The sequence below is a fragment of the Pinus tabuliformis genome, chromosome X (assembly GCF_031772625.1).
Source record: "Pinus tabuliformis cultivar Carrire ecotype Pingquan chromosome X, CPIR1, whole genome shotgun sequence".
NCBI classification, from domain to species: Eukaryota; Viridiplantae; Streptophyta; class Pinopsida; order Pinales; family Pinaceae; genus Pinus; species Pinus tabuliformis.
The window spans coordinates 257,028,259-257,056,057 of NC_142308.1; the positions used below are offsets into that span (position 1 = coordinate 257,028,259).

The window sequence follows — 27,799 nt, forward strand, 5'->3', positions numbered from 1 at the left end:
TCCTGTATCCTTGTTATCAATGTAGGACAATCCCCAATCTCATGATCAAACTGAGTACAATATTTGCATGACAGACACATTGGGTTAGTGCATTCGCGAGCGTAGTGTCCTGGTACTCCACAATTGTAACAGATCAGTTTTCCATGGCCTCTACCAGGTCCTCCTCTGCCTCAGCCTCGTTCGTGCCCCTGAAAGCCTATCCGTGCCATCCCAACACTCTGGTCAAGAGGCTGCATTTCTGCCTGAACTCTATAAGCAGGTATTTTGTCCATCATCAATTCACAACTTCGACAATTGCGCTCATCATGCCTTACCGACCTGCAGAAGTTGCAGAATAGTTGTTGTGGTGTTTGTACGAACTTTTGCAACAAATGAAAATTATCAGTCGTATGTTTCCCTGCTACATGACATATAGCACACCACAACGCAGGCTCTGCGCTCGATCCTTCTTGGTCTTCCGGCCTCAAAGGCATCGGTCCTCCTCCTACAATATAGTTCGCAAAGACCAGGCAGTGGACTTTCTCATGCCCCTGACCTTTACATTTCAGGCACCATATCTCTTCGTGCACCTCCAGTCAAATTGTTTTGTCCTGCTTTAAACTTTGCCTTTCGAGGCAAAGATTTTCCAACAATGCATGGATCTGCTAAACCCCCAGATTCAGATCTTGCGTCGGAGTTTCATGTTGTATTATTGCAATCTCCAAGGCCTCTGCCTAAGTCATAATATTTTGTTATGACAGCACAACCCTTAGGTGAGGCAGGAGCGAAGCCATGAACTACTCACGGTTTTGTCCATCTGTTAAGTTCATATTAGCTTCGCGGATTTTACACTTCAATCTCTAATCTAATTCCCAAGGTGTCTCACTTGGTTTCATTGTGATTTCCTTGAATCCCACAATCAACTACACCTCGGATTTAGGCCTACTTAACTCTTTATTCAACGTGGTCTAGATCTCTACCAACCTAGCGTTTGGGTTATCATTAGAGTACTTGATGTACCAAGTTAGCGTGCAATCCTGCAAATAACTAACCAACGTCTCCTTCTTCATGTGATCGTCTACGACGCCTTGAGCTTCTCATACAACTTTTACGACGAAGCAAAATTGGTCTGGGTCCTCATTTCCTAGGCCCTTAAACAAGGTTAGCTTCACTGAATTCACCATGTTAAACTCTGGTGGAGGTGGCGATGGTGTGGGCAAAGTCATAGGTGTCAGTGGTGAAGGTGGAGGTGGTAGTCGCAGGAACCCTTGTTTTATCAACTAAACTACAATTCGTGGAGAAGCCTACGCTACTCCCTCTTCATCACTCAAAGGAGGTGAAATCAGTGGGCTATATTCAGGACCCTTTCTTCCTTCATTCCTATAAGTCTTCCCACTTTGCGTGGCTTCAAGCATCAAGGTAGTTGCATAACCCATTTTTCGCACAATAACATCTTAATCCAAGTATTTAAAGACTTCAGGTACTTACCTCATGGACCTTTGAAAAAGCGTCGCTCCGCGTTGTTATAACTGACTGAAGTATCGAACACGAATTTTGTCACAAACATTCCTATGATACGATCGAGTCAATGATCAACAGTGCCAGTGATCTTATCCTCAGAGACTTCCAGTTTCTATACTAACTCCGGGGTCCAGACAATAGGACCGTCAAGCCTCCACCTTCCTTAGGTATCCGCTAGCTTCGCAATCCACTCGTATAACTCAATTGGAAAGGAACAAAAAAAGATCTCACGGATTTCTGTATATAGGTACCTGTTTAGCCACTGTTCCTTTGTTTTCTTGTGCCGCGAATTCATGGATCTTCCTATCCAACCATTCTTTGATCTCTTTCGTAGTTGGCTTCCAGCGATACGACATCACACATCTCTTATGCAGATTTTGGTCCTGGTAACGGAACCATTTGTTGGCTTTGTGAATGGGCATTTTTATATTCACTAATAATTCCAACCTCAATTTCATCTTTGACAGGATAACCCTCTTTCCCAAATTGTTCCCTATTGATTTCCTTAAAATTAGTCTTTAGTTCTATGCATTTATAAGGCATTCAATAGCTAGTCTCACTGCAATGGTATTTTTCATCACTCTTCTTAAAATAAGAACAGGGGATGCAGGGACTTGAGGAGAAGCATTCAAAAGTGGCATTGGAATAAATTGATTTCCAATCTCAGGATGGCAATTGTGGATACTCTGAAGCTCTTGACAATTATGTTGTGATACGTAGTGTACATATGGCCACCAGTAACAGAAAGCTCTAGCCTTGAAAACCGAGAATTAACGGAGGAGAGATTGAAAAAAAATGACAACCCCTGTTGGGAACGATTTCCCCTAAGAGCAGTTTTGGGGCTAAAAACCCATGTTTTGGGACAATTTTGTAATAAAATTGTAAAGTCTCCGCATTTTGTGGTCGCGGAGCGCGAAGGTGTCAAGAGTCATAAAGGATTGTCTACCCTTATTTTGTAAAGTGTCATGTCGAGTGTAGAGATCTACCCATGGTCCGCAGACCATGGGATTGTATAAAAAGGAGCTAAGTAAGTAAGCTCTAGGTAGTTAGAGAATAAATGAAGCTTTGAAAGTTTTGGTAGAGAAGTCTAAGCGTTTCGGGTCTTAGCGTAGGTAGAGGCTCTGCAGCTGAGTGCACAGAGGCCTAGGGTGGAATTCTGTAGCTGAGTGCATGGACCCCTGCAACTATGTGCGCAGGGTGGATAGAGTCTGTATTAAACTGGAAGATATAAATAAAGAGAAGTATTCGCAATTACTGTGTATTTCCTCTCTAATTAATACATTTGATTATATTGCGATCTGGGTTTATTTTACAGTGTTTATTTGATGCGTGAATGTATGTGATTATATCTATTAATTGAACGTAAGGAAGAATATCAGTTTACGCGATGCTAATTGTAATTGATTAATAAGATAAGTAAAACACATGAGATAACTTGGGAACCTATACAGTACACTGTCATAGCAGTGTGAAAATACCCAAACCTCTAGTTAGGGCTATGTAAAGGCCAATCGTACGCCTTCGAGGAGTTACTGAAGGGCAGGATAGAGGGTAGATAGATCAAGCCCTAAGGCTTAGCAACCTACGTGAAGGCATGAGCAAGGGGTATAAACCGACATCATGACCATCTTAGGGTGTGGAAACTTGGTTCTAGCATCCCCCCATACTACTTTGGGTGAGACTTCGATCCACGGTCCACGGACTGATGCCGAAAGGGCCAATAGTGTAGGGATTTGTTTGGTTAACTAACGCTGAACCTGGATCAGGGCCCACAAAGCCTACAAATGGTTCTATTGCTGGGAGTGGAATCTGCATAAGAGATGTGTGATGTCGTATCACTGGAAACCAACTAAGAAAGAGATTAAAGACTGGCTGGGTAGGAAGATCCATGAATTCGCGGTGCAAGAGAACAGAAATCCACAGCTGACAAAGGAACAGTGGCTAGATAGATACCTGTATACAGAAATCCATGAGATATTTTTTGTTCCTTTCTAGTTGAGTTATACGAGTGGATCACGAAGCTAGTGGATAGCCAAGGAAGGTGGAGGCTTGATGGTCCTATTGTCTGGACCCTAGAGTTAGTACAAAGACTGGAAGCCTCTCAGGATAAGATTGCACACACTGTCAATCATTGGCTCGATCGTATCATAGGAGGGTTTGTGACAGAATTCGCGGTCGATATGCCAGTTAGTTACAGTGAGGCGAAGCAGCGCTTTTTCAAAGGTCCGTGAGGTAAGTACTTGAAGTCTTTAAATACTTGGATTAAGATGTTATTGTGCGAAATACGGGTTATGAAACTACCTTGATGTTCAGAGCTACGCAGAGTGGAAAGACTTACAGGAACGAAGGAAGAAAGGGTCTTGAATATAGCCCACTGATTTTGCCTCCTTTTAATGACGCAAAGGGAGTAGCACAGGCTTCTCCGTGAAGTGAAGTTCAATTGATAAAACAAGGGTTCCCGGGACTACCGCTTCCACCCTAGGCCTCTGTGCACTCAGCTGCAGAGCCTCTACCTATGTAAGACCCGAAACGCTAAGACTTCTCTACCAAAATTTTCAAAGCTTCATTGATTCTAACTTCCTAGAGCTTACTTACTTAGCTCCTTTTTATACAATCCCATGGTCTGCAGACCATGGGTAGATCTTTATAGCCAACTTGACACTTTACAAAATAAGGGCGGACAGCCCTTTATGACTCTTGACACCTTTGCGCTCTGCGACCACAAAATGTAGATAATTTACAATTTTATTACAAAATATTCCCAAAACATGGGCTTTTAGCTCCAAAAATGCTCTTGGGGGAACCCATTCCCAACACATACACTGTCCTGTGCACATTGAAACACAATAATATTAATTCAAAATTTGTTCATAGTTAAACTAATTAAAGTTCCTTCTACATCCTCATTCTCCCAAACACACCCTGTCCTATGCAAATGTTCATAGCTCTATAAAATCACATCCCTGGAAGATTTGTTCACCACCCACCCCCCACCCCCAAGTATTTTGCAAAGGGCTTGCAAATGCGTCAAGTCTAACACCATTGCACAGAGCAATAACACAATGTCTCAACACTCATGAAAATCACAACCTGTTCTCTATGTTGTTGGATTTTCCTCCGCAAATATGCATAGCTCTACAAAATCAAATCTCTACACAACTTCTCTCCCGCACATGCCCCGTCCTTGTGTATTCAAAATTTGTTCAAAGCACGATATATGATATACGATGTGGAAATTTGTAAAACTAATAGTCATCTCCTCACAATGAAATATTAAGTGAAGATTTATTTAGCCTCTCCCCCTCCCTATGTAAAGGACCTGCAACTGGCTTAGTTTTGTCATCATTGGGAAGAGTATCACCATAATCGTGTCATTGTCAGTGTTAGTGTGAGAGCACTCACTGACGAAATGGTTGCTCAGAAAATTAGGTTTTCTTAATCAATTGTCAAGCACTGAAAAATACCAAAAATAAAATGATATCCACCAAGGGAATTACGTCCAATCGGAAGTTGCTAGGCCAACCGAAAATTAGAAATAAGATTTCCAAGAAATTAGAAAATTATTTTTGAATTTATGGAAAATAGAAATATTCAGCGTTTTCCTAAACTTTGGTTAAAATTGCAACAACAAAACAAAATGCATGGTCAATGCACTTTGACTATGTGGTGAATGCTATAGTCCCTCGTGATATAGGGACTAATACAGAATAAATAGTGAGTTAAGAAACAATGTAGGTAAATTATAAAAGAGTGACGAAATGGTTACTCAGAAAATTAGTTTTTTAAATCAATTGTCAAGCAATGAAAAATACCAAAAATAAAACGCTATCCACCAGGGGAATTATGTCCCATTAGAAGTTTCTAGGCCAATCGAAAATTAGAAATAAGATTTCCAGGAAATTAGAAAATTATTTTTGAATTTATGGAAAATAGAAATATCCAGCGTTTTCTTAAACTTTGGTTAAAATTGCAAAAAAAAAAAATTAATGCATGGTCAATGCACTTTGACTATGAGGTGATTGTTATAGTCCCTCCTAATATAGGGACTAATATAGAATAAATAGTGAGTTAAGAAACAAGGTGGGTAAATTATAAAAGAGTGTTCATGAGATATAGATTAGTTGATTTATGTTGGATTTTTTCTATTAAATTTTAAGTGGAAATTTTTATGAAAGATAGATAAAGATTATTTTAGATTTTAATTAAAATTAATATAATTATGATAGAAATATTTTTTTGAATAAGTTATTTCTTTTATTTTATATTAAAATTAATCTAATCATAAAATATTAAAACTCAAATACATTTCATCTACTTATAACGTGTAAATTAGTTGATTTGTATGAGATTTAGTTTCTACTAAGTTTTAGGATCAAATTTCATGAGAAAAGTTGAGGATAAAAATTACTTTTGAGGAATTAACTATCCAAATGTGAATGTTTTTTCATCTACTATTGAAGTTGATTCCAACCTAAACTCGACTTATTTGTGAAGAAAGATAAATAAATTGAAAAAATAAAACTAAAAGATACAATCCCTCCCATCTCATCCGATATGTGATAATCTAATATTACAATTCAATGTAATGACACTAACATTCATGAAGAACTATTCAGAATAAAACATACATTTAGTAAATTAAAATATCCTAAAACATATGTCCTTTCATCCAAGATTAACTTTGACCTTAATCTAAAGTCAATTTAATTATGAAAAAAAATAATTAAATAAAAATATTAAAATAAAAAATATATTAATGTGGTATAAAAAATTTAATACAATGACATTAATTTGGAAAATAAAATTATTTTTGAAACACTAAAATATCAATAATAATAATAACTAGCAATTGTCCCAAAAGGTACAAAGAGAGGCCGATAGGATTATTAAATTAGAATTGTTGAATTTCTCTAGAAGAAATGTTAGTTCAAACCTAACGGATGAGCATTTTGAGCTGGCTGAAATCTACCCCATACTAAACTGTAGAACGTCTCTCGACGCAATAATAATATGTAATAATAACAATAATAAAGTGATAATGATCATCAACAGAAAATAATTAAAGAACAAATAAACCAACCAAAAAAACCTGTCAATTCTATTAAATAAAATAGCAATCCTACCTCTAAAATTTTAATATTATAATTAAACAATTACTCATAACATATAAATTTATTAATATTATATTTAAAACTATCATTATACATGAATCATATGTGTTTTTACCACATATATATCATCATTCTGCAGTGACAAAACAAGCACTAGAAACAGATCATAAATAATTAAATGCATCTCTAAGAATTTTTGGCATACACATTTCTTAGACCTATACAAACAAATATGGAGTAAAAAATTACAAAAACAAATATGAAATAAAAAATTACATAACCAAACTCTTAGAATTAAAACATAAAACCTTAAAACAATGAATATATTAATAGGATAAATTGCGTATAAACAAACTGTTCAATAAAAATGAGTCGATCACAGCAATGAAATCTTCCACTGAAGCTTATTTTCTTATAAAATCGGGCAGAATGGAGGCTTCGGTTAAGAAGCAGAAAAAAATCAATAGAATAAAATATAGCTCCCTCCCATGTGACCATGAACTTAAGCTTTTATAGCTAGTAATAGCATGCTACTCAATCTACCAAATCACCATCAAATGCATCTCTTCTGAATTTTCACGACAAAAATATGCATACCATTCAAAAGCCTCTCCATTTCCTCGAATTTCTCCATTATAAACTGTCAATAGTTATATAAAATGTCAATACTGACCGTCCACTTGAACAAAATAAGAATTAAGTGACAGAGTTAGCATCTGGTGTCAAAATCAATTCATAACTTTACACAGACTTAGAAGCAGCATAGCTCCTGTTCATCACTTTACACAGATTACAACAAGCATTGCTTCAAACGCACCAAATGCCCAATCTCTCAGCTATACAACAGATTATAAATCTATAAAGAATTTAGTTTTACTCCACTCCAATAAGGTGTGGAATGTTATATGCACAAGCCAGTACAACTGTTTATAATTCATCACTTGAGTTAATTGCTCAACGCCATGATTAGTGTGAAATGGATGTTATTGTTAAGATGCTATGCTGAAAGAGCTCACTTTCTTTGGTGTTGCAACCACAAGTGGAGCTTCTAGAGAATTTGTAATAGCAAATTTGTCATGCATAAATTTGCTATCCACAATGGATACATCTTTTGGAACAATCTTGTAGCAATAGCAGCTTTTTAGCCCATTCTGGCCCTTGTAACACACATGATCGTTGTTTTTTACTTGACGGAAGTTCCAGATGACAGAAAATTTACCAACAGTGGCAACTACATGGCGCTCCTGCCTTCCACTCTCAGTAACCTGCAGTGATGAAGAGAAATAGATGTCAGAAATTAGTACACTTGAAGAGCTAATAAAGGTTATATTGCAGGCCAACGGTCCTATAAGTTCAATTGCTACATGTTATGAAGTTGAAGTCATTTTTTGTGTACCTTATCCCTTCATAGACAATTGCTAACTTTTAATACATTATTATTTGTTTATAGTGGTGATATTGAAAAAGCATATGGCCAAATTTTTGTGTATCTGTAAGGCCATGTTTGAAATTTGTGTTTGGGAGAATCAAGACCTATTAAAAATTAATGGAACAGTTCGGGGAATTCATTTTTCTTGAAAGAAAGGTGATGAGCCATGTAGCAACAAGCTGAGAAGGTTTGCCAAGTAAAATAGGATGTTTGGTCTGAAAATTAAAGATGCTATTTTAAAGGCCCCACAAATTACTGGATATTCAACCAGATAATTCGACCAAGCAACAAAACGTTGAAATTCACCATCTTGTGCCCGTTGAAGATCTCAAACTTTGGTTCCAGGTGCAGAGACTAATTTATTTTAGAAAAGGCTAATTGCATGTTGGCCGCATTTCCATACCATTTCTGTACCAGAAATATTACTGTCCAGAAACGACACCAAATTTGGATAGTGCAGTTCATTAAGAGAAACGGATTTGTTGTACATAAAAAAGTCTTAAACTTTGAAAGAAGTCCCCAAAAGTATTAATGAAGTTCCGAGCAACTTAGGTACTCTATTTTTTATTTTTTCATACAATATCACTGCTTTTCAAAACATCATAGTCTAATTCTTCTATGTTTGGTTCTTTCTCAAGCATATTTTTTTTTTATCAATTTTGTCTGGAATCCAGGTGGGATTTATTGAAATCACAAGTTTGGGCCGTGAAGGCGGCTAGTATCCCAAGGGTTTTTCAGGGCACTGAATTGATTTGTGCATTCAAAAATGAATTTTAAACAACAACAAATCACGATATAGTCAAAGATTGTATCACTAGATTCTGTTTGGAAAAACTGGGTTTTAAGCGAATTGAATCCATTTATACATTAAAAAAAATAAAAATTAAACAGCAACCAATAACAATCTGGTCAAAATTTGCATCTCCGAATTCAGATGAAAAAAAACTAAAACTTAGAATAATTAGGCTGTGCCCTTTCAAAAAAACTTTGCTGGTTTAGAAAATGCTTAAATGTGACCAAACACTAGTACAACCCCATGGCTAATAGCTGCCCTGGCTTATAGAAATTTGTTCAATTTTTGGTTTACAATTTTTTTTTTATCAATTTTGTCTGGAATCCAGGTGGGATTTATTGAAATCACAAGTTTGAGCCGTGAAGGCGGCTAGTATCCCAAGGGTTTTTCAGGGCACTGAATTGATTTGTGCATTCAAAAATGAATTTTAAACAACAACTAATCACGATATAGTCAAAGATTGTATCACTAGATTCTGTTTGGAAAAACTGGGTTTTAAGCGAATTGAATCCATTTATACATTAAAAAAAATAAAAATTAAAGAGCAACAAATAACAATCTGGTCAAAATTTGCATCTCCGAATTCAGATGAAAAAAAACTAAAACTTAGAATAATTAGGCTGTGCCCTTTCAAAAAAACTTTGCTAGTTTAGAAAATGCTTAAATGTGACCAAACACTAGTACAACCCCATGGCTAATAGCTGCCCTGGCTTATAGAAATTTGTTCAATTTTTGGTTTACAATTTTGCGAGTGCAATGGATAGAAACATTCATTAATTTACTTTTCATGAAATGGAAACCAATGATTTTCAATACATACTTTGAAACAAGTAGTAGTTGGAGTTCAAAATTGAACAGGACATTAAAGTCAAATAAACAACATAAGGGGAAGAAAAACAATACAAATCAGAAGACCAAAATGCATATTAGTAACACTTACCCAAGAGAACTGACCACCATGGAACTTATCCTTTCCAGCCAAATGTGCATCCACTGGAGTAAGCTTGAGCAATCTCGGAGCTGGAATCTTGTGCCCCTTCCGCCCAGAAACTCCTGTCTTTGACTGTCCATCTTTAACCGTGAAGACAGTACTGATAAGAATAAGATAGGTATTAGTAGTCCCAAGAATCCACTTCGCATCATAAGTAACATCAACATGTGTGATCGGTGATCCAAGAGCTGGAAACGCTGTTTTTGCCACCCTCATAGATGTTTTCCCATAAAGCCGAATCTTCCCATCACTGGATCCAATCAGTTTGGCATACCAGTCTGTTGTACTTCCTGGAGAACGTTGATGTCAAAACCACCTGAGAATATGCTTCCATTACCTAACAATGCCAAAACAGAGACATAGACATGAAATCATCTCGATTTTTTAACAGAAGCATTTACATCTCTCTCTATATATATGAATATATATAAAGATTTATAACACCATTGAACATTTAGTACAGTTTCCATCCCTTCTGCAAAGTTGCATACCAGTGACAACAATGGCCTTCACATCATTTCTCCTCATTGCTTTGTCATATTTTTCTTTCAAGCCTGCAAGAATTGTAAATAAAACCAATTGAATGGTTACTACAGATATTAAGTTAAATGGTAACACATATGCTAATGCATTACTTACACCCAGATATCAACACACAAATGCGTATGTCATTAAGCCTTCTCTTTCAATGAACATAAAATTATGACGTAGTCAACTACTTACTGGACAGTAATATGATGAATTTGGTAAGGTTGACCTATGATTTCGAATTGGTATGTGCAAATTAGTAGGCCTTGGAGGATTGGTTTGCATTTTATAATCATTTTAATTTGACCTTATCTGTCCTATCCTCATATGGCAGAGCTGATATCAGTTTGCTTTGGGAAAAAGCCATGATGCCCTTTATTTCCAGCCACAGCACAGTTTCTTTACTGCTGAAGCATTTCTCAGTTTCAATTTGCCTACTGGTGCATGTGATGTTGTTTGCAAGGCATAGGAAAATAAACCTTTTCTGCCACTCCCATGCCATTGCTGACTTGTTGTGGCCCATCAAGGGTGCTCTTGCTGGCTGGGGTCTGATGGACTTGAGTTGTCTCAAATCTGCATATCCTGTGGGGATGTGGTGTTTCCCCTCACACCCCTTCAACATTTTATAGGTAATAGTTAATAGGTTAGTTGTGCTTCCTGACCAGACATATGTCACTCCTTCGCATGATGCCTGAAAAGTTGCAAAGGAATAGTTTGATTTCTGTTTCACTACCAGGCACATGCTGCACTCTTGCATGAAGGCATGTGTCTTCATTAAGGGGTGCAATTTGATTGTGTCTGGACTCTGTACAGCTGTGTTTTGTACGTTACCTGCCCTTTATATGTTTCTATGGGAAAAGCCTTTCTGCTATCTACCTTTTTTGCGTAATATGTTCATTGTACTGTATATTTTTTTATCGATATAACTTGGAGGCGTGTTTAATATATACATGTGTGCACTATCTGGGCACACACGGTTTCTAATCCTAACAGGCATGCTCCTCCCTTGAATGAGATTTGCCAGGTGTGGCTCTTGACTATATTGAATATTATTGAGGTATGCGGATTATGGTATGGTCCTGGCAAGTTACCAGTTCTTCGCTCAAATGTGTGAGGGTGGGTAGAGCTTCTTACAAGGTTTACCATCCAGGTAAAGATAATATATTCCCATTTACGAATAAATAAAGGAATTTCTTTAACCTACCGGCAGATTATGGTATCGTGCTGGCAAGGTACCAGTTCTTCGCTCAAATGTATGAGGGTGGGTAGATATCCTTTCCAGGTTTACCATCCATGTAAAAAAAATAAGTTGCCAGATATAGAATAAATAAAAGAAATTATTTGATTTTATGACGTTTCTCACTGCTAATAATGTGTACTTAAATTGAGGAGGTAGTGCATCAGATGGATGATCTGTGAAAAAAAAATTAAGCTTACCTGACTCTGGAGAAGAGTGTGGTATTTCTGTAATAGTCCAATGCTTCATCCATAAGCTTCTTATGCTCCTTCGAACCTTCAAGAAGACCCCTGAAATAACCCCTGTTCTCAAAGCTTCTCCTGAATGCCTCCCATCCAATATCTCTACTCCTCGCTGCTTTCAGTGCCGAGCTTTGGACTTTAGCAACCCCTGAGCCACTTAGTCCGAGTTCTGCATTCTCCATCTCTTACTGATAATGCGATCTCTGCTGATACATCATCTCAAATCCACAACTTATCTTCATACCCAGTTCCGCCTCCTTGTAATTTGGAGACGACAGAGGCGGTATTGGATAGCAACGCGGTGCCTGAAAGGCTTGCTGCACGAACTGAGCATACATGGCCCTTGACATCCTTTTCCTGTTACTATGTAGATTATACTTCATCATAAATATCTTAAAGGTATTCTAAAAATAAACTCATCTTCCAAAAGCTAGACCTACCGATTAGCAATTTCACTAGAAAACAAAGTCCATATAGAGTTTCGAACAACAATGCTATTGAAAAAAAGTTTTGCCCCTACATACAAGATTTCATGTTAAAGGTGTAGAAATATAAATAAGCAGAGCTGATATCAAATGCTTAACTAAACTAACACTCAGACCTACAAATCCATCATTCTGAGCAATAATCAAACACTCAGTTCTAGTGCAAACAAATGAGACATATTTGCAGTGGGGGGGGAATACTTACAATGCGGACTTTTAAAAACCTTCCCACAACATGGCTTTGGGCAAGGATACTTCTTCATCTCTTACAACATGGCATTGGGCAAGGATATTTCTTCACCTCTCTAGATGGTAGATTCAGACTCTTCCATTACTCACCTCTCTCTCTATGCCGCTTCATATGGCATTTCAAATTAGACAGTTGATAATTGCAGTGTGTAGTCCTCTTTGGGGCACACAAATAACTTTCCTTCATGCTTTATCATGTGACGATTTAAATGGTCCTTCCTCTTGTAACTGCAAGAGCAACCATCTACTGGGCAAACAAAGGTTCTCTGCAATATTAAAAAAAGCAATTACAAACTTGATAAATATTAACATTGGAAATTTGCTGAGAATTTCAGCCATTAATAATATGATCACTCACACACATATACATCAGTTTTAATAAATTGGTAGGGAAATGTTTGTTAATCCCATTTTGATTGTTGTCATTGTGAAGCCTTATTATTTCCAAGCTTAGTAACTACCAATGTGGCTTATTAAATGTCGGGGATTTCATCCTACAACAATATGATCACAAATCACACACATGATACACCACTTTTAATAAAACGTTTGGGAAATGTTTAAAAAATATCATTTTGACCAATTGTGCAGATGAATAGCAAATAAATGACAGAATAGAATTAACCAACCTGTGATTGCAACAAAACATGTATGATAATGTTGAAGCGTGAGCGAGCAGAAGGAACTTCTCAGGGGTCACCCCACCTGGTACTAATCCATGGATATTCTGCCCTCCCTCACCACAGTGGAGTTCGGATGGGAACATGTAATGTCACGCAAAGCCGAGCACGCGTGGCCTGAACTACTTTCGTTTGAATCCGCTATAAAGAAGAAAAGAAGCAGCCTGTGGTAGAAGAATTGAATTGAGTAACTTCTTCAATTTCCGTTGTCCCAATCGATGTACCTCGCATCATACAAAACGATTTGCCATCAAATTGGGCATGCCCTTTTCTTTGCAATGCGATTCACTCTTAATTTCAATAATGCAACTTATGGAACCACCATTCCGTTTGAGTTATCTGCAGACTCCCCGTATTGGGAACGCTCAACTCTCTTCGACGCCGATTGGACCTGCAACTAAACCTCGTTAGCTCATTCATTTTCTTATCTATTTTCTATAAATGTTCAGGAAGTGAAAATGCAACAAACCTCTTTGTTCCAATTAGTACGTGCTGTAAGAATAATGAGTACTAACGTCTGCAGTGCCACTCCCAGGATTAATCCCCACCAGATTCCCTGCCATTGCCAATGTCAGAAAGAAACATACTACAATATACTCAGAAACAGGATAAGGTTATTCCTCTGTTATCTTTTAATTTTGCATCTTTGAGCATGGACAATCTAATTATATTGAAAAAAACAAATAAAAGTAGAAAAAGTTAGCTATGTATTTCAAATAATTACATCGATTCCAAGACTGGTCTTCAATCCTAAAGCAATTCCAACTGGTAAGCCAACAAGATAGTATGTCACTAAATTCACATATGCCACCACAGCTTGCCATCCACATCCAATTGCCACCCCTGCAATCACAATACCTTTATGATGTCAACGAAAATATAACCTAAATATAGCAAACATCAACTACCAGCTTTCTGTTGCAAATAAATTGTTGATACTGAAAATTCCAACCTGAGAGAATAGGTTGGGTGCCATTCAAGAGAACAGATATTGCAAGTAGAGGTATCAATGCATAGACTGTGCGTATAACCACAGTGGTGCTTGTGAATGCCATGGCGAGTTCTTTCTTCAGTATCAGAATCCCAATGGCAAGTATGACACTTATTCTGAAGCAAGTGACCACCACAACTATAACTGAAAATCTTGCAGTTTTAGGTCTCCTGGCTCCCAGCTCATTACCCACTCTTATACTGCAAATAATATAAATACCACAGTAAAGAAAACCAATTTCTAGATACAGTAAATGGGAAAAAAAAGGTATACCATGCTATATAAAACCGCTGAATTTATGTGAATTGCAGTTTTGCCCAATATTGGAGAATCCTACCTTCAGGAGAGGGGTCAATTGTTTGACCCCTCTGGCGATGGTCAGATTTAAAGATATTCCCAAAATCTGCAATAGCCATAAAATGCCCCAATAAAACAATATATTACTATAAATCATAAATGTATACCTTGCAGCTGTACTGAGACCCAACATTGCCATCAACTCCCAGTTGTAATAATTCATGCTGCATATATGTTCAAAACCTGGCACGTTAGAGATATATTAACTGGCATAGCTATCTAACAAAGTTGGGACAATGCATAGGCATGGAGCTTGTATTTGGCTTTAAATTAGTTAGCTTTAAATGGGAAAGTCTCATACCAAACAGAAATGGAATCCAGAGCGACCTCTGCATTTGGCAGCCAACCCGATACAAGCACCAATACTTCAATGTACCATATTTCCAAACTGCAAAATCAGGTGTGGAACAAAACAAAACTTGTCAAAACAGGCTAAGCTATTATGTAAACACCCAGATATAATTTAGATAGTTTGTGTATCTTCCAAAGAGTATTAAGGCATACGTTAGCATAACAGCCGATGCCAGAGTTAACTTGAAGTATGACCAGAGTCCTGTGAAGGCCTTCAAGGTGAAGCCCGTCCATGTATGCCTGCAGTATGGGCTATAGAATATATACAAGGCAGTAGTAATGACCAGAACCCACCAAGTCAAACTCACTATTAGGGCTATCCCTAGCAGGCCAAATCCTAGCTTGTCTACTGCCACCCAGGTGATCAATGTATGGAATAGACATGTCCCAACAGCAATATAGGCAATAGGGGCCACTATGTTCTGAGCCTGCAAAAACCTCTGCATGGGGCAATTGAGGGCAAAAGCAAACAACTGAGGAATAAGACCTTTGGCAAAAATACCTCCTGCAGCAGAGATTTCTTTACTCTGCCCTATGGCAATCAATACTGGATCTGCAAAAATAGTAGAGGATGCCCAGGAGTATTGCAGTTCCAGTCATTATTATCATGGACCTCTGGCAGATGACTAAACTTCTCCATCCGAGACGCCGCCCTCATGGAATCCACGTCCCGTTCATAAAAGGCCTCCACCGCCTTAGAAATCAAGTGCTCATCGTGCTTCAAAACCTGAGCCATGCTCAGAGAAACTCGAACCCTGACCCTATGCATGTTAACCCTAGCTTTATCGGGATGACCTTTAATACGACTGTTTAGAGCGTTCTGAACAACATCGCTAGCTCTGGTTTGCACAAAACCACCCGTGAGAGCCCGCAAGGAGTCCCATACTGAGGGTTTCACCGGCAAATGGAACGGAAGCCCGCGGGTTCGAGTCCCGGAGATTGGAATTGAGAGTACAGGGACACGATGAGGTTACAGCGGGTTGAATGATTAGTGTTGCCATATATAATCCTTATCGAAATCTGAAAATGTGTCTAGACATTGTACCTGGAGTTCTTTCAATCGGGACTCGGTTTCTTCGGCTGACATCGAGTCTGGTAATGCGAAGTCCGGGAAAATGGCGTAGAGAAGAGTGTCTGTAACAAATTTGCAGATATTTCTGCCGGCTTCATGGGTGAAGATTCGAGACCGCCACGGAGAAAGGCACGTTCACCGCACCAACTGCAAGATGCAAAATACCCAAATGTCAATTTGGCTGTTAATGACAGGTGTCAACGTTAGAATGAAAAGGACGACGAAAGTCTGTTCCAAAGGAAGGCCTATCGGCCTAATAATAATAATAATAAAACTAAAAACTAACTTAATTACACAACCACTTAATCATGCACTTCCTCCCATCCTGTATGGTATTAAAATACAATGTAATGACACTCGAAACCAACTTAATGACACAACTAATTTTAGAAAAGCACAACGAACCATGGCAAAAACTTCAAGGCATCATTGATATTGGCCCATCAAATGTAGAGAGGAGAAATTGCAGTAAAAAGTCAGCATCGAGAAAAAGACCTACACGCTCAGCATCCAGGAGAAAGAGACCTATGCGCTAACCAACGAAAAAAAGGAATAGTTAAGCCCAATGGGTAGTAGTCAGTTTTGGCAACTATTAACAACAAATCACCAAGCCAATCATTGGCTTAGTGACTAGTGCTATTACCATACATGATGATTTCTTTTCCGGTGGGTTCCATTGCTCCGAGTGCGACAAGCTCCACGGTTGCTTCCACTCTGACAGGCTCCTCCGCTCCGCTCCGCCTTAATATCTTGGATGTATTTCATGCAAGTGGATGAAGTTAATGCAAACGAAACCTCAGCGCTCAGGATTTGAAACCCTGCAGTCCCGCACAAAATGTGAAATTAAATTTAAAATGAAACGTGGGAGGGTCGGCAGTGCCACCCAATTTTTTTAAATTCCACACTTATCCCATAAACGAGAACAAAGCATTCGGCAGCCGAAAGACCCTGTGATTCGTAGTATTCGTGGCCCGTCAGCTCCACCATCAGAGCTTCCAAGGGCTTTTGCAGTTTGTGTATTACATCGAATATCAGGCGTAGCATGCTGCACAAGCTCCAAGGATTTCTGAGCCTAAGGTAATTGATGGTGTGAATTTGAGGCTACCGGTTAATGAGGTTACCGAGAAAATCTTATATGCCGAGGCAGCAAACAACTTTGTGAATCTTCTCCTAATATTTTTAACTTTCCTGTTGGTTCTTTTATAAAGTTACTCTCAATGCTGGTTCGTGTAAAAAAACGTGGCTTGTCTCAAGAATCTTTACCAGAGTGTTGAATGCAGATAAAAAAATCCCGCTAGTGCCCAGGACGGATTTGTGGCAATCCGGGTTTGCTATAACAAAAATAATTGGGCAAGGTAACGTTTCTAATTTTTACAGAATTTTTTAAGCAAAGAATAATGGATGATTTGTATCTCCACTGCTTTATTTATTCTAGCCATTATTAAGTCTTTACTGTCTTTCCAGGCCTGGAATTTGATCTTGAACATGTCGGTGAAAGTCTGTACGAAAAAATCTTGCTTGAAGCATTTAGAGCGGACGGTTTGTAAACTTAACAACAACTTTTCTTCTTGGTCGAAACATTTTTCACATTTACTCTGAAGTCATGGTGAGTTGATTGATATATTACTGTAACAGAAAAGGAGACTATCAAGTTTTCGCGTTTGTCTGACACGCTGTTTCACAAATTTAAATATAATGATATTAATTTCAATAAGCTTTTTTTATTGAAGAATTACATGTTACGCTTTTGCACACATTTAAAATTTAAATACATTGTGTGTGTTAAGTTTATATCAATTTCAAGAAGCTTATTCGATTAAAGAATAGACTTTTTAATTAAACATTTATGTTATATAATAATTTCTCTTCTCCTTTCTTGTTACAATTATTAATCAGGATTTATGTTAAATGGTTGTATGCTGTATTATAGCTTCATGGCTTTCATAGCATAGGTGGTTGGGATTTTCACACGATGCTCAATTCTTAGGCACTGCAAATGTTTCTATTTATTTTAGATTCAAGCCAATATATACAACCTTTTCTTTCTGTCTCGAGTTTTGACATTGGGCTTCAGTTAATTAAATCACCGAATGTTTCTATATATTTGGATTCAAACCATATATATACAACCTTTTCTTTCTGTCGCGAGTTTTGACATTGGGCTTCAGGTAATTACATGACCGAATAATGAGTATGTGGGCATGAATTGCAAATTTGAAGTGTGGTTTGAGAAAATTATTAACACTGAATATTTTTCTGAAAGTTATGGCAAAGACTTCTATACCTTTCAAATACACTGTAACTGGTTCTGCCATTTTATAAGTTTTTGATATTTTATTGATCATTGATCTTTAAACAGTTTGACATGGATTTAGTATTTGAAGAATTTTGATATATATTTCATCTAGCATTTTCAAAATAATAGTTACCACATGGCTCTCGTTTTTAAGATTTTGATATATAGTTCACCTGGCATTTCCAAAACAGGTAAGAAAGAACATAAGCACAATATCACCGAGACCAACTCTATTCGGATGGAAATTAATGAAATTTTGGAGTTTGAGGTTTATTTAATGTTGTCTCATTTTGTGTATGACTGAGGTGGTTTTTTAAATAATTTCCATTGAATTCTAAAAAAGAAATGGAAAAATTTTAACTCAATGTCTTTTAAAAAATTATTAAACAAAATAAATTTTAGTTTGACAACTTTTAATAAAACTAAACAATATAATTATTGATTTTTTTAAGGCTTTTTTATTTGAATAATATATATATAATTGACTAACATATTTCTATTTTAACTGATAACCATTCTAATATAAAAAACATTAACAAAAGTTAACTTTATCATTATTTAGATATACATCCCATTAATGATTTATCTCTAGTTATTTAAGCATTTATGCAACATGATCTCCTCTAACTTAAAAATGAGAAGGGAAAGATATTTAAAAAAGGATTATACACAAACCTATATTTCAATATTTATATTGACTTCTACAAAGTTAATAAATATCATTGGTAACACTAAATCTATATGTTGCTCTTCAATATCATTGGTAACATTAAATCTATATGTTTCTCTTCTTTTTCCTTGATTTAAAGTTATTTTATTTTTTTAATAGTGATAGTGTTATATTATTTATTATTTTATATTTTATATTTTAGTTAATGATTAAAATTATTTAAAAAATTATATTGCATTATTCATTATTTTAAGAAATATATATATATATAGTAAATTTCTATAAATATAAATTTATGTAGTGCAAAACACATTGGCACAAAAATTACTAAATTGTAACTTTATTACTATTAATAATTATAAAATAAATTAATATATGAAATATAAGCATGTAAAAAGATACTATGCGCTAATACCATGGTTATCAATACCATATGTCTACTACATAAACCACATTTTTCTAACAAAACTAGATCTCCATGTTAAGACTCCACAACTATTCTACATTAGTTACGTAATAAGAATATTCCACGGGGGCTTCACTCAATGAACCTATGACATATCACGTGCATTCATGGTATACTAAACAATTCCCCTAATTGGACTACGTATTGGAAAATACCTCTAAAAATCACATTATTTAACCCCCTACTAATATGAACCCAATACACCTCCCCAATTTAAAGAATCCCTACTTTCACTAGATATTGTAGGTATCCATTTTTCATTAACATTTTTTATACCCCTTTATATTTTTTCATTAACTTTGAGCTCCTTTTTTTTATACTTGCTAATATAAAAACCCTTTACCCCTATATATCCCCTGATATATTAAGTCAAATTTTCCTTATTATATATCCCCATTATGAACCCACGTGGTATGGTATTGCTCCACTAGTAAAGCCCCCATGGAATATTCATAGTGCAACCAATGAACCAATATGTTAATAGGAGGGACAAATCTTTTCTTCCTTCTAGTTTGGGCATAAGGATCATGGTATATTGGTGCTTATATGCTTCCATGAGCTACTTCTCTCAAATAATGTCACACCTTATTTTTTTATATAAATGTATTTATTTTGTAGAAATAATTCCAAAACATACAAAAGTTATGTTGCGTATAAGTAATGAACATATTTTAGAAAGACATGCGAAAGAAAAAATGTAGAAAGCTACCTTTGAAGAGTACAAAATGTTGACTGGTTTATATAAAGAATTGAAACTTGGACTAAGCATACATATTTTCTACACGGGGTGCAAGTTGTGGGTTTCGAGTTTAGGATTTGAAGTTTGAAGCAGAAATGGTCTATTACATCATATTTGTATCATAACATTTTTGCAGCTATATAGTATTCTTTTTGTACCAGAGTATAAAAATTCAAGATGTATATCAAGATAATTGTGTTTGACTATTTTTTCGTTTTTTAGGCCATTATATTTTGTTGACCCTTCTGGTGGTGTTGAGTTAAACACAATTTTCTTCAAGTAAATATATTTTGGATTTATAATCTAGATTATCGTGTGAGAATCTTATTGTGTGGTGTGGTTGAAATTTAAATTTTTGAATACAAGGATAGATAGAAGACACAAGCACACACTAAGAAATGAGGGAGAACAAATAAACAAAGAAGTTGTATTAATCTGTAGGACATTACATTCTTGATTGGCCCACAAGAGGCTTATATTAAGAAGACTTGTATCATCTCTTAATACATGACAAAAATGAACCAATTATGGTGGCTTAACTACCCAAAATCCCTTTACCTTACTAGGTCACATGCAACTATCTATTTATCATCACTAGTATTAACATATTGCATTTTTGGTTTTGGATATATGTTTCACCTTTTTTATCCTTTTAGTAGATGGTTTTCCAAGTTAAACCACATTGTTGTAATTTGGATTCATTTTCCTTAGCAAGTTGACTAGGATCAATTCTTCATGTAGTCAGTCAGTTGTAGCTCTACTATGAAGTTCATATCCAAGAAGGTAATTACCAAGTTGAGCTGAATGTGTTAGAAATATGCTTTCATTGATGGAAAAGGCGATGAGGGTGAAGGTAAAAGAAAAGATGATTACAAAGTATGTTATAAGCCATGGAGGAGATGATGCAGGATCTTTGAAAAGAGATTTCCGTTGCTATATGGAAGATAAAAAATGGCCTCCTGGATTGAATGTTATGGCTAATCAAAGTCTGTACCCCCAAAAGTCAAAGATTATAGATCTTTCAGTCGTTGATGACCTTTGGTGCATGTTTTAGTTTGGTGTTTTTCCAAACATGGCAGATTAAGTTGGCGGAGTCGTTATCCAAAGGACCAGGAAAACATGGCCTATACAACAATGCAACAGGAAGCATTTGTAATACCCATCTATTTTTAAGTCATATTTTTTTGTTTTAGATTAAACTATTTTTAGATGTGATGGTTAGGAAACCATGATGGTTTTGATTTGAAATGAACAATAAAGTATGATGATATAATAAGTGAATTTTATTAATGAAAAATAAATATGAAAATTACTTGGGAAAGAAACACTTGAGTTAAGAGATTCTTGCCAAGATCCGGAAACCAATATTAGTGGATAAGATCAAGACAATCTTCCCTTAAATAACTCCTAAAAAATCCCTAGGGGTTGATTAATAAGATTTAATATGACGAGAGAGAAAATCTATTAAATCACTCAGTTGCAGAAAAACATTGAGTAAGGGTGAATAAAGCACTGCAAGAGAGAAAAGCAAGATTTAAAGAAAAAGGAGGAAATACCTTTTTCAAAAAAAAAAAAAAAAACATAGGCCAATGGGTTGGTAGACCCATGAAAAGTGGGATGCGCTAAGGAAAAACATGCTAGAGAAGTAATGTATAAAATACATTACTTAGAATCACAAGAGGTTGTTGATTCTTTGGCAATCTTATCTTAACTCCGAGGGAACAGGCGGACTCAGTTCAAGGTTGAGAGGAAAGTGGATCTCCCAAGTGCAGTTCAAATTTATAAACATGGTTAGAAAATTCTGGAGAATTATTAAATGTTGGTTATATGAAAAGAATTCTAAGTGTGTTGTTTATTTTCTAGTCATGAGAGAAGGATTGTGTTATAGCAGCTACAACCACCCTCCAAAAATTTTCCTTAGCCTTTTTTGGAGCCTCCCTACCAACCTTGCACAACACTTTATCTTGCTTCGTCAAGTACTCAAGCTTCATGATTTTTCCTCGCACAAAGGCAGTCTGTCGATCAAAGTTGATCCATTCCCCTCACAGGTTTCTCACTAGGACTTGGTCCAGATGCAGGCTAAGTAGCTTCCCCTTGAAAATTGCGCATTCCTAGAGGGTAGCCAACCTTCCCTCTAGGAATTGCGCAATCCTCTCCAACATCCTGTTGGGCTCCAGGATTGCGCAATCCTACCAGCCAACCCTCCCAGCAGGATTTGCGCAAATTTTCCCAGGAGCAGGCTTTCAACCCAGGATTTGCGTAAATCTGGGCAACAGTCAGTTGCTCGGTCTAGAAATTGCGCAAACCTCCTGGGAAGTCAGCCCAACTCCCAACCGAAAATGCGCATTTTTCTCCAGCAGTCGAGCAATCTCTTGCATGTGCAGTTGAGTTGACCGGTTCCCTCTGGGACTGAGTAAAAAAACTTGCATGCATGGGCTGCTTATCCCAAGGCAACATGCAAAGGCATCCCTTGTTTCAAGGATCAATGTTTAACAGGTTGAGGTTACATGTAAGGAGCATTTCAGAAACCTCCCACCAAGTGTCGTTTCCCCTAGATTTGTGGCATGCACGAACCTCGGTGTTATCAAAATTCATCAAGCAGAAGCTACAAAGCTCATTGCTCACATCAACCTTGTAGCTCTGACATCCCACATCACATCTAGGAGAAATTGGCACATTCAACTCAGTTGTTTTGGGGCAATCTCGCTTCCCATGCCTTATGCTGCATTTCTGTCGCTTTTGTGTTTTCGCTTGTGGGAGTATCGTTTCATTGATTTCTTTGAATGCTTGCTATTGTTTACTTGTATAATAGCTTGTCCTAGCTTTGTTTTAGTTTTCGTTGCTATCTCACTATTGTCGCATGCATGAACTTATTTTGCACGAACGTTCGCCCAACCAGCGAACTGTCTCACCCACATGCATGTTGATCTATTTTCTGAATATTTCATTCATGTTTTGCATGCACTGTTAATCACTTCTACTATCACTTAGTGTCACCATGCATTCATTCATTTACTTGCTTTCAGTTGCCCGTCGACGAGTCGAGCCAACCTTGGCCCGGTCTCTACCTTCACCAAGGCTGCATTTCACAATCTGAGAAAGGAAGGCTCACCTTCCTCTCCAAATTTGCGCATTCTTGCCCAACACTGGCCTACAGGACTGTTTTGCACATTTCTAGAGGATAATGGCTGCTTGGCCCAAGAAATTGCACAAATTTGTCCTTGGGCCAGCTGTCCTTCGCAGTTGGAATTTCGCATTACGCAATCCCAGTAGTCAGCAGCCAGAGTGGAATGCGCATTGCGTAGTTCTAGCAATCAGTCAGTCTCCCAACATCTCGGACTGTGACTTGTGAAGTCTTATCAGTCGATATCCCGACCTCCCGGCCGAAATTGCACAACCTTCATGATCATTCACCCAGGTATGTTATAGGTTATTTCTCATGTTCATTTTGGTTTTAAACTGACAGATTTCTTGCCATGAATGTTTCCATATCCCCAGGTATTGCAGGTGTTCATCTGCCTCTCAGCAGTATAGGTACAATGGTTTCCAGGAGAGAAAAGACAAAGACACCTTTCAGAGCATGCTTGGGGATGCAAATGATCAAGTGTCTATGAGCTTGCCTACTAACGAAGACATCAAGTTGTTCGTAGACAAGGACATCAAGCAACAACATCACAGCAAGCAGCATCATGAACAACAGTTGAAGGCAGCATACCGAATGCAACGAATGCAAGAGGAAGATTGTGGACAACATAGACGCGGAACAAAGTTACAAGATCAAATAGATCCACTGATAATGAAAGCAACTTTGGAGACTTAGGCTATCAGGTGACGACATGACATGAAGGTCGCGTGAATACAGAGAATGGAACGAAGAAGGAGTTGCATGTGCCAAAGTAGCAACTCAAGGAAGAACATGAAGCTGCACAGACAGACGAATGAGTTGCAGCAGGATTAGGAACAACAGTAGGTGCAATGTGCACTCACGGACGAAACTATGCCTGTACAAGTTAAAGATCCATCCCAGAATCTAATATGGAGAAAACATGGTGAGAAATGTTGTTGACCACATGTAAGGGATTTAGCAGCATGCATGTCATAGTGCACGCGCATGCAACCCAACCCATTCAACACACTCACCAAGGCGAAGACAAGAAGCAAGTCCAACTGGAGCTGAAAATGTACTTCAACAAGTGGATACGCATGACCACTAGAACACACTCAAAGATCAGCATGGACACTATGCATTAGAGTGTTTATGGTTCAGTTGCACCCAAGAATACCATGCACATGTTAGGAGACGAGTTGGATGAAGGGGCTGAACCAATGCACCGGTTGCAATAAGGCAAGAGTTCCCTTAAGCAAGATGTCACCATGAGGTGCATGCACACCATCATGGACAACCAAGATTGTCATCAGCTCACCACCTTCACCATCACAAGCATGTCAAAGAGTTGGTCTCATCACAACGTACTGAGTGTCAGTGATGTCTTGCAAGGCTCGCTCAAGCCATGTTGTCTCACTTGAGTACATGTGCATTGTAATGTTGAATCATGCTAAGTGTAAGTCAGGTGTCAATAGTTGGATGTAACAATCATAAAGTAGGTGAAGAGTCATGAGGGTAGTTGAAATGTCACAAAGGGGAATGTCAAGGGACACCCCACCCTTTTCTATTAATAGTACCTCATAACTCATTGTAAGGGCTTTTGGTTAGCCAGGCTTCTACTAAGACTATCTTGAAGAAGGCTTGGACAATATTGTAACGCGCCTTGGCTTCTCCACTACATGGAGCTAGTACATCTCTTTAGAGGAGAAGGTAGATGTGGTTGTAATGTTCCACTGTTGGGGTTAGTAGGTTTACATGGATGTATTGTATGATTGTGACTTACACTTCTTTATATAATAAGAGCCAACACATTTCCATGCATATGTTGTTATTGTAGTTGGACTGCTCTGATTTCCTTCATGATATATGTTGTTTAACTTACGCACTTGTGTATGAAGTGATTCACATGCAATTATATGAATCTTGTTGTTAATGTGTTGTATATGTTGTTAACACTTTCACTGCTCGTGTCGACTTCTCTACCGGACACCAGACAGACCTTTCACATGAACCTTGTTATAACAACCGTCAGACTCATCTCGGACTGATTTGTGAGTGTTGTTTGTGTTATATTACCTTGTATGATGTGACTTCCGCATTCAAGTGGAGTGCTCCGCCGGAAGTTGTGCATGTCCTTTTGTGTTGTGTTTTCCTAGTCGAGTTGGGACTGATCCCCTTCAACATGGAACTCACCTTCACCTCCTTCCCCCTTCGAAGTCTTGGAACCTCTCATATACCTTCCTTGACTCACTGCATCAGTCACACCCTTGCTACTGAAAGAGTTATCCTACTTTCCTCTGTGCAAATTCGCGGTAAAGGCATTACCTTACGACCCATTGTTAGGACTGCCACACTAAACGGTCTGAGGTCTAATTGGGACTTCTTACCGGGGAGATCCCCTTGACATGTTGGCGGGTCCAACATCGTCAACAGATTGATAATATTCATCATATGTTCAAGTAGATCTATATTGTTTTTATATATCGTATTGGTTAATGGAATAATTGTGCATGGAAAAAGGGAATTGGTTGTGTAATTCAGTGGAATTGCATGTGGATAGAAAAAGAATTAGTACAATATAAATCTATGGAAAATTTACTTGTTTATGAGTGCATACATGAGTGTGTTTTATTCTAATGAAATTTGAGTAGATGAAACAACATAAAAGAGTAAATTTTAATATTACCAGAAGCTCACATCTTAGTTTGTTGATATGGATAATTTTTTTTAACTCTAATGGTTTATAAATATCTATATGTGCATAAGTCAAAATGGTGTATTGTTCAATATACATAATTTCCTCTTTGACAGAGTAGGATATGCTAAGCAAAGGGATGGATCTTTCATTTTCATAAACGATGAGTCTTTACGCAGGATTACCAAATGAAGTAGTTAAATTACCACTTGATACTTAGGTTATTTTTGGAGATATTTTCTCATACACGATTGATACAGTTAATGTCTAGATTCGACAAAAGTGAGTAGAAAACAAACCTCACAAAGAAAGATACTATGGAAAATTTGATTTCCAATTTCGAGTTACTAAGAGATAGTATGCTATGCAATTTTGGGGAATTATTGAGTCTGTACATTCCGAAGATTAGTTCTAGTAGCATCATTTCAGATGCTCGCTAGAGAAAAATAAATTTATTAAATTACCAGTATTGGTATACTCAACCAAAACAAACTAACAATGTACAGAAAGAGGGATTTGAAAAAAAAAATCTTATCATAAAAATTAATAAACCCTGCAATAAAATTTCACGAGAAAATAAAATGCAATTGTGGTTACAAAGTTATAAGTTCATTAAGGTAGATATAAGTGACTTGAAAGAGGAACATGTTTCCCTCAAGGATCTGACAAAGATTTTAAGAAAGAAAATTTCCAGGATTGACATAAGGGCTTGTGCAAGGAAGATAAATTATCTCACTACCATCATTGGCACCAATATCAAATGAAGTTATAGATGGGTGAAACACAGATTCGAAACAAAGAGAGACCTTGCACAAAAAAAATTGTTGAACAAAAGAAAAGAAAGCATTGATACAAAAACTGCCTAGATGGATAATTTTCATACTAAATACATAAATAAAAACTCCTTGACTAATTATAAAAGAATGGGGACAAGAATGTACACATTCAATATTCAACATCGATAAATGGGTTTGTGAGATTTACTATTCATTACATGTGTACATCTACAGGAAGAAAAGGGTAAATTTCATAATAGTAGCAGTAAAAACCATTTCCAGGTTGAATTCAAAATCTACAAGAATTTCATCCACAAGCCACTATTGTAACCATTATCTAAATAGAACAGGAAAAGAGAAGAAAAAATTGCAATCACATAATAATATTTACATAGGAATAAATAATTCATAACACCTAGAAATAATGAAGTATATATATATGCATATAACCACTGTAAGGAAAGGAAATGTGAGAATACATATTGTGGAAGGAAATAAGTCAACCGAGTCTTTCTCGTGGGAATACTTGAGTCAAGCTTAGTTGGAGGTGAGAAACCCTCTTAAATATATGTACACATTTCATAAATTAAACCAACCTCAATATCAACAAATGGTTCTAGTTCCTAAGCCTATGGTCAGGCTGGAAGGAACAAAAAAAAAGGGAAACCAGTAATGACCCATAACAAGCAATAATTACACCGAACAGGAAAATGAACCCAATTATCTCTTATGCGTGAACCACTACTTCAAGAATCAAATATTATATGAGAAAACCGACCTGGGCATGATTAAGAGCGATTAGCCAGTGGAAGACAACATTTCTATCGACTATTAAAATTGTAAATGGAAAAACCCTTGAACTTACAGGTGCTAGAGTTACCTAAAATAGTGGAACCTAAAATTAGTGCAATCCCTATTGGAGAAATAAACCAACATAATGGAGTAGAAAATTGTTAAAAAACCTCTAAAACAATTTCGATTACCTGTTGAAGGGCAAGTTTTTGCTGATAACACATTCTTTTCCCTATAACGTGC

General features: G+C 37.0%; 1 protein-coding gene and 2 pseudogenes across 2 annotated transcripts; all 3 read right to left on the reverse strand.

Moving 5' to 3' along the window:
- Window positions 1–7,470: 7,470 nt before the first annotated feature.
- Window positions 7,471–10,079, reverse strand: LOC149139350 (protein CYPRO4-like). The gene is made up of 2 exons (XM_089449386.1): window positions 9,774–10,079; window positions 7,471–7,876 (listed from the first exon to the last, which is right to left on the reverse strand). Exons 1-2 carry the CDS (start codon window positions 10,038–10,040, stop codon window positions 7,601–7,603), a joined length of 543 nt encoding a protein of 180 aa, XP_089305512.1. The 5' UTR covers window positions 10,041–10,079; the 3' UTR covers window positions 7,471–7,600.
- A 5-nt stretch (window positions 10,080–10,084) lies between these two features.
- LOC149139351 (peroxisomal fatty acid beta-oxidation multifunctional protein AIM1 pseudogene) lies at window positions 10,085–12,177 on the reverse strand (annotated as a pseudogene).
- A 1,474-nt stretch (window positions 12,178–13,651) lies between these two features.
- On the reverse strand, window positions 13,652–15,945 carry LOC149139352 (protein DETOXIFICATION 41-like; annotated as a pseudogene). Its single transcript, XR_016265045.1, has 7 exons — window positions 15,831–15,945; window positions 15,098–15,597; window positions 14,895–14,981; window positions 14,701–14,757; window positions 14,198–14,436; window positions 13,970–14,088; window positions 13,652–13,801 (listed from the first exon to the last, which is right to left on the reverse strand). The product of XR_016265045.1 is annotated as a protein DETOXIFICATION 41-like (transcript).
- Between the last annotated feature and the right edge of the window lie 11,854 nt (window positions 15,946–27,799).